Here is a 6,934-nt window from a genome sequence, read left to right on the forward strand (position 1 = left end):
TTGCCAGGCCCCCCCCCCTCAATAAACCCTCACCTGAAGGTAGGGCTCCGCTGATTTGGACACCCCCATCTGGCCTGGCACTGGCACCCCCTGGGCCACCTTCCTCTTCCTCCTCCTCCTCCGTCACATGTGTTACCCCCCCACTTCACCTCCCCCCCCCCCCGGTGTCCCCCCTTTTTCAGGGACAAGCTGCCCCGAACACCCCCAGTGGGATAAACCCGGAGCTGTGACCCCCCCACTCCAGTTTTTTCTCTTTTAGCAGTCTTGCCAGCCCCAGGCTGGGGGGGGGCGGGGGGGGGGCAATCGTGTTGGCCCCTTCACCGTGACACTTCCACAAGGGGGGGGGTCCCCCAAACTCACCTCCTTTCCCCTCCCTGTCCCCCCTTTTATCTGGGGGGGCTCTGCCCCCCCCCCCCCCCCCACCTCATGGTGAGGGTGGGTTTATTTGACCTGGTTGAAGGTGAGGGGCTGGGGGGGGGTGCTCCACTGGGGGGTGTGGGAGGTGCACCCCAAAATCCTTCTGCCCCCCCCCCCCCCCAACCCTGGGGAAGGGCCCCCCCCAGCCCTGGGATAACACCAGGGCCGTGGCCAAACCCCCCCCCCCCCAGCTACTGCTGGTGGCTTCGGTGCCATCCCCACACCGGCTGGGTGCCCCCCCCCCAAATCCCCAGCTTTGGGAACCCTGGGACCCCCCCCGGCCCCCCCCCCCCGGAGCCCCTTTCTGCAGGGACAAACCCCTCGAGGCGATGAAGGCGCCTTCATCGCCACCGTCTTCCTCTTCACCGCTGCCTTTCCCGGCTGGAAATCATGGAAAACCTCCCTGGGATCTTTAACCCCCCCCCCTGGACCCCCCCCCCCCCCCCCCGCAGGAACACCCAAACCCGACCCCACAATGGGGGCTCTGTCTCCGCTCCCTGGCTTGGCCGGCAGCGACGCTGCGGGGGCCAAATCCGGCTGTGGGTGGTGCCCCCCCCCCCCCCAGTCCCCAGGGGGGGGGGGGGGGGGCTTTGGGGGGGACCCTGGGGCTGTCTCCGGGTTTCCCCTGTACCCCAATATCTCCCTGGGGTTTTTTTTTTGGGGGGGGGTCCCTGGTGCTGGGGGGGGGGGGGGTCAGGGGACCACAGGACCCCCCCCCGGACCAGCCCCAGGGGGTTGTCCCTGGAGGGGGGGGGGGTCCCACTCATGTCTGAATCTTGGGGTGACACCCCCCCCCCCCAAGGTACAGTCGGGGGCTGGGGGGGGTCCCTGGAAGGGGGGGGGGGTCCCCAAAGTGGATACATCCCCATTTTGGGGGGCCCTGCAGCCCCCCCCCACCCCACCCGATGTGTGTGTTCCCCCCCCCCAGCGGGGGAGGAGTTGGTGGTTTTGTTGTTATTTTTATTTTTTTTTTTTTTTTACGGCCGTTTCCAAGATTTTAAGTTAAAAAAAAAAACCAAAAAAAACAAAACACGACACCAAAAAAAAAAAGCTGGAAAAAGGGAAAAGGAACCCGGAGGCAGCCGGAGCCCATGGGCGGGGGGGGGGGGCGGTCAGTGCTGGGCCCGATCCTGCTGCTCGCACCCCCCCGGCCCCCCAAAGGTGTGTTCCCACGGGGGGGGGGGGGGGGTCCCCAAATTTTTCTCTCTGGGGTGACCGAGGGACTTCGGGGAGGGGTGGGGGGGGGGGGGTCCCAGCTTTTCCCCCTCCCCCCCACCCCCCCCGCGGTGTTTTAACCGGGTCCCATTAACCCCTTCCGGCCGGGGGGGGGCCCCGCAGGGGTTAACGGGGGGGGGCAGGAGGAGGAGGAGGATGGGGAGGAGGCAGAAGAGAGGGGGGGGGGGGGGGCAGCACTTCGCCACTCCGGCACCGGGAACACCGGGGACCGGCAGCACCGGGGGGGGGGTTTAATCCCAGCGCCATGAAGGTACGGAGCGATGGGGGGGGGGGGGGGGGGTCGCTTTTTTTTTTTTTTTTTTTGGGGGGCGGGGGGGGTTCTCCCGTGTTTTCCCAACCTGGGGAAAAGGGGAAACTGAGGCAGCGGTACCCGCCGTGTCGTCTCGCCTCGCCCCGCTCTACTCTCCGGGTGTCCGTGTGCCCCCCCCCACCCCGTGTCCGTGTCCCCCCCCCCCCCGTGTCCGTGTCCCCCCCCCCCCCCGTGTCCGTGCCCCCCCCCCCCGGCCACGGGAAGCGGCTCTTTCTGTGCGCGGAAGCCGGGGCGGGCCCGGCCCATCCTCGGGGGCCGCCCGCCCTTCCCGGACTCATTCCCGGAGCCGCTGCCGACCCCCCCCCCGGGGGCTCCACGACCCCCCCCCCACCCACCCACCCACGACCTTCCCCCCCCCCCCCCCCCCTGAAGCCCCCGGGCGCGGTGGGGACGCTGCTGCGGGCGCTCGGCCGCCGCCACGGCACCGACACGGTAGGGGGCCGGGGGGGGGGGGGGGGGTGGGTGTCCCGTGGGGGGGTGTCCCGTGTGGGGGTGGGGGGGTGTCTCCCTGCCCCCCCCCCCCCACTGTCCCCCCAACACTTTCCCTCCCTTTTTTCCCCCGCTCCCCCCGTTTTCCCACGCCCCCCCCCCATCGCCTTTTCCCACTCTCCCCTTTTTTCCCACGCTGTGCCCCCCCCCTTCCCAACTCTCCCACGCTGCCCCCCCCCCACACCCCGCTCGTGGGAACCGGTTGGGGGGGGGGGGGGTCGGCTCCCCACCCCCCCCCCCCGGGGCCGGTTTCCTGGGCTGGTCCCGGCTCCGTTTCCTGCGGCGGGACACGGTGTCCCGCGGGGGGGGGACACGGGGGGGACACGGGCACCACGACACGGGGGGGGGGGGGGGGGGCGACAGGGGGGGACACGGACAACGACACGGGAGGGATACGGGGACCAGGACACGGGGCGGGGGGGGGGGACACCGGGGGGGGGGGGGGGGAGACAGGGGGGGACACGGGACCACGACACGGGGGGGGGCACGGGGAGCAGGACATGGGGGGGACACTCAGGGGACATGGGGGGGGACACGCGTGGGGGACACGGGGACCAAGATATGGGGAGCAGGACACGGGGGGGGACACAGGGGGGGGACACGGGGAGCAGGACATGGGGGGACACGGGGAGCAGGACAGGGGGGGGGGACACAGGGGACATGGGGGGGGGACACGCGTGGGGGACACGGGGACCAAGATATGGGGACCAGGACACGGGGGGGGACACGGGGGGGAAACGGGGGGGGGGACACGGGGAGCAGGACACGGGGGGGGACACGGGGGGGGGACACGGGGAGCAGGACATGGGGGGGACACACAGGGGATTATGGGGGGGGACACGCGTGGGGGACACGGGGACCAAGATATGGGGACCAGGACACGGGGGGGGACACGGTGGGGGGGACACGGGGGGACACGGGGAGCAGGACACGGGGGGGGACACGGGGGGGGGGACACGGGGAGCAGGACATGGGGGGGACACACAGGGGATATGGGGGGGGACACGCGTGGGGGACACGGGGACCAAGATATGGGGACCAGGACACGGGGGGGGACACGGTGGGGGGGACACGGGGGGACACGGGGAGCAGGACATGGGGGGGACACACAGGGGACATGGGGGGGGGACACGCGTGGGGGACACGGGGACCAAGATATGGGGACCAGGACACGGGGGGGGGGGGACCCGGGGAGCAGGACACAGGGGGGGCACACAGGGGACACGGGGGGGGGGGGACACACGGGGGACAGCCGGCCGTGGAGCAGGTTGGCACCCACGGGTGACCCCCCCCCCCCCCCCCCGGGTTCAGCTCCCTCCCATAGAAGGGGGTGGGGGGTGGGGGAGGTCCGTGCCTCAGTTTCCCTCCGTGGGGCGCTGCGGGGGGGTGTAGGGCAGGAGGGGGGGGCACGGGTCCCTGCACCCCCGTGCCCATCCCCATCCCCACTCGTGACCCCCCCACCCCACAGCCCCGGCAGCCCCCTCCACCCCACAGCTTCCGAGAAAAAGCCTTCCGCCGGGGGGGGGTCTGCGCTGCCTGCCGGGAGCCCCTCGGCCCCCAGGGCCTCCTCTGCAGAGGTGACCCCCCCCCCCACGCCTCCGTGTCCCCCCCCCCCCCCGGACCCACGGGGGGGGGGAAGGGTGCTGGGGGGAGGGGGGGGAAGCTGGAGCGGGTGGGTGCAGGGGGGGGGAGGGGGGGGTGGAGGAGGGATTTGGGGGGGGGTGGGGGGGTGCTGGGGGGCGGGGGGGGGGGGTTACTGGGAATGCTGGGGGCCTGGACTGGTTTGGGCTGGGGGGGTCCTGACGTCCCTTTTGTGTGTGTCCCCCCCCCAGTGTGCAAAATCACCAGCCACAAGAGATGCGAAGCCAAGGTACGGGGGGGGGGGGGGGCAATGGGTGGCCCCCGGGGTGACCCCCCCCCCCCCCCACTGTCCCCTCCTGGTCCCTAAGAGTTTGGGGGGGGGGGGGGGGGCACATCGCCCTCGTCCCCCGCCCACCCCCCCCGTGCCCCCCCCCCCGCCGTTGTGCAATTCTGGCCTTGGCCGGCGGCCCAGGGCTGCAGCTGGACAAACCGCCGGACAGAGGGACGGACACGGGGGGGGGGGGGGACAACGGACCCCGGGGGGGGGGGGGGGGGGGGCCGGGGGGGGGGGGGTCAGTGTCCGCCCGGGCAGGGCAGCCGGGGGGAGCAGCAGGGTCCTGGGACGGAGCAGTGTCCCCCCCCCCCCGTGTCCGTGTGTCCCCCCCCCCAACTAAACCGCAGGGTCCTCATGGGACCAATATGGGGGGGGGGGGGGGGGGGCCACACTCCTGCCCCCCCCCCCCCCCCAGCATGGTTCCCCCAGCTTTAAAACAACCCGTGCCTCAGTTTCCCCGCTGGATGGGGGAGCAAGGAAGATTTTTTTTTTGGGGGGGGGGGGGGGGTCTCTTGCTCGAGGGGAAACTGAGGCAGGAGCCCGTGAAAGGCCCCCCTGTGCTGCCCGAGCTATATTTAGCCCTGCCCCTGCCCCCCCCCCCCCCCCCGACCCCCCCCCCCGCCCCGCCCCGGCCACCGTCAATCGGAGCCTCTGTCCCGGCCGGGCACCGACGCCAAGAACAACATGGGGGGGGGGGGGGGAGGCGGGGAGGGAGGGGGTCCCGCTGGGGGGGGGGTGGTGTCCCTCTGTAGGGTTGGGGACCCTCTATAGGGTCCTGCTATAGGGTCCCTGCTCCAGGCTATGGGGCTGGGGTTCCGCTATGGGGCTGGGGTCCCTCTATGGGGCTGGGGTCCTGCTATGGGGCTGGGGTCCCTCTATGGGGCTGGGGTCCCCCATTCAGGGTCCTGATCCTGGCTCCCACTGGGGATATGGGGCTGGGGTCCTGCTATGGGGCTGGGGTCCCGCTATGGGGCTGGGTCCTGCCCTGGGCATGGGGCTGGGGTCCTGCTGGGGACCCTCTATGGGGCTGGGGTCCTGCTATGGGGCTGGGGTCCCTCTATGGGGCTGGGGTCCTGCTATGGGGCTGGGGTCCCTCTATGGGGCTGGGGTCCCCCATTCAGGGTCCTGATCCTGGCTCCCACTGGGGATATGGGGCTGGGGTCCTGCTATGGGGCTGGGGTCCCGCTATGGGGCTGGGTCCTGCCCTGGGCATGGGGCTGGGGTCCTGCTGGGGACCCTCTATGGGGCTGGGGTCCCGCTATGGGGCTGGGGTCCCCCATTCAGGGTCCTGATCCTGGCTCCCGCTGGGGATATGGGGCTGGGGTCCCGCTATGGGGCTGGGGTCCCGCTATGGGGCTGGGTCCTGCCCTGGGCATGGGGCTGGGGTCCTGCTGGGGACCCTCTATGGGGCTGGGGTCCCTCTATGGGGCTGGGGTCCCCCATTCAGGGTCCTGATCCTGGCTCCCGCTGGGGATATGGGGCTGGGGTCCCGCTATGGGGCTGGGGTCTCTCTATGGGGCTGGGCTCCATCCTGCTCTGGGGTACTGCTCTAGGCATGGGGCTGGGGTCCCGCTATGGGGCTGGGGTCCCTCTGTGGGGCTGGGGTCTCCCTCTGGGGTCCCACTCAGGGTGTGGGGCTGGGGTCTCCCTCTGGGGTCCCACTCAGGGTGTGGGGCTGGGGTCCCTCTATGGGGCTGGGTCCTGCCCTGGGCTCCTCCTATGGGTCCCATTTGGGGTGTGGGGCCGGGGTGACCCCCCACCCCCCCCTCACCCCCTTCCAGGTGCCATCACCGTGCCAAGCTCTGCCCCCCCCCGAGCTGGTAAGTGCTGGGGGGCCAATCCCGGTGCGGGGGTCCCCCCGCATCCCCCCGGCAGGGGGTGGGAAAGGGGAAACTGAGGCAGGGCCCCGCACCCCACGACGGGGACCGGGCCCCCCCCCGCTCCCCCCACAGCCCGCTCTGCCCCCCCAGAGGAGGAACACGGCCCCCGTGCGACGCAGCGAGCACCTGGTGGGTCCCCTGGCCCCATCCTGTGTCCCCCCCCCACGGTGGGAGACGGGGCCACCCGTGACACCCCCCCCCCACCCACCCCCCGTGTCCCCCTCCAGGGCTCCACCAAGTCCCTCAATAGCACCCGGCAGCGGAACACCCTGCCCAGGTATGGGGGGGGGGGGGGACCCCAGGGGTTGTGGGGTGTTGGGGGGACTCTAGGGGTTGTGGGGTGCTGGGGAGTGGAAAGCAGGGGGTCGTGGGGTGCTGCGGGGGGGGAGTTAGGGGGTTATGGGGGGCTATGGGGTGGGGGAGACCAGGGGCTATGGGGTGCAGGGGGGAGATCCAGGGAGATTATGGGGTGCTTGGGGGGAGAACCAGGGGGCTATGGGGTGCTATAGGGTGGAGACTGGGGGGATATGGGGTGCTGGGGGGAACCAGGGGGTTATGGGGTGCTGGGGGTGGAGATTGGGGGGATATGGGGTGCTATGGGGTGCTGGGGGGGAACCAGGGGGTTATGGGGTGCTATAGGGTGGAGACTGGGGGGGATATGGGGTGCTATGGGGTGCTTGAGGGGGG

The 6,934-nt window shown here is 71.4% G+C and overlaps 1 protein-coding gene across 1 annotated transcript in view; it reads left to right on the plus strand.

Annotated features, from left to right (window-relative positions):
* The first annotated feature begins 1,830 nt into the window (after positions 1–1,830).
* The window catches only part of LOC126046694 (tensin-2-like), a 5,354-nt gene continuing 250 nt past the window's right edge, over positions 1,831–6,934 (plus strand). Inside the window, exons 1-6 of the mRNA XM_049819432.1 lie at positions 1,831–1,903; positions 3,921–4,029; positions 4,285–4,322; positions 6,149–6,187; positions 6,338–6,376; positions 6,475–6,524. Coding sequence (XP_049675389.1) covers positions 1,898–1,903; positions 3,921–4,029; positions 4,285–4,322; positions 6,149–6,187; positions 6,338–6,376; positions 6,475–6,524 — 281 coding nt within the window. The 5' untranslated portion in view covers positions 1,831–1,897. The remainder of the gene's footprint in view (positions 1,904–3,920; positions 4,030–4,284; positions 4,323–6,148; positions 6,188–6,337; positions 6,377–6,474; positions 6,525–6,934) is intronic.

This window comes from Accipiter gentilis, chromosome 16 (assembly GCF_929443795.1).
Source record: "Accipiter gentilis chromosome 16, bAccGen1.1, whole genome shotgun sequence".
Taxonomy (NCBI): Eukaryota; Metazoa; Chordata; class Aves; order Accipitriformes; family Accipitridae; genus Astur; species Astur gentilis.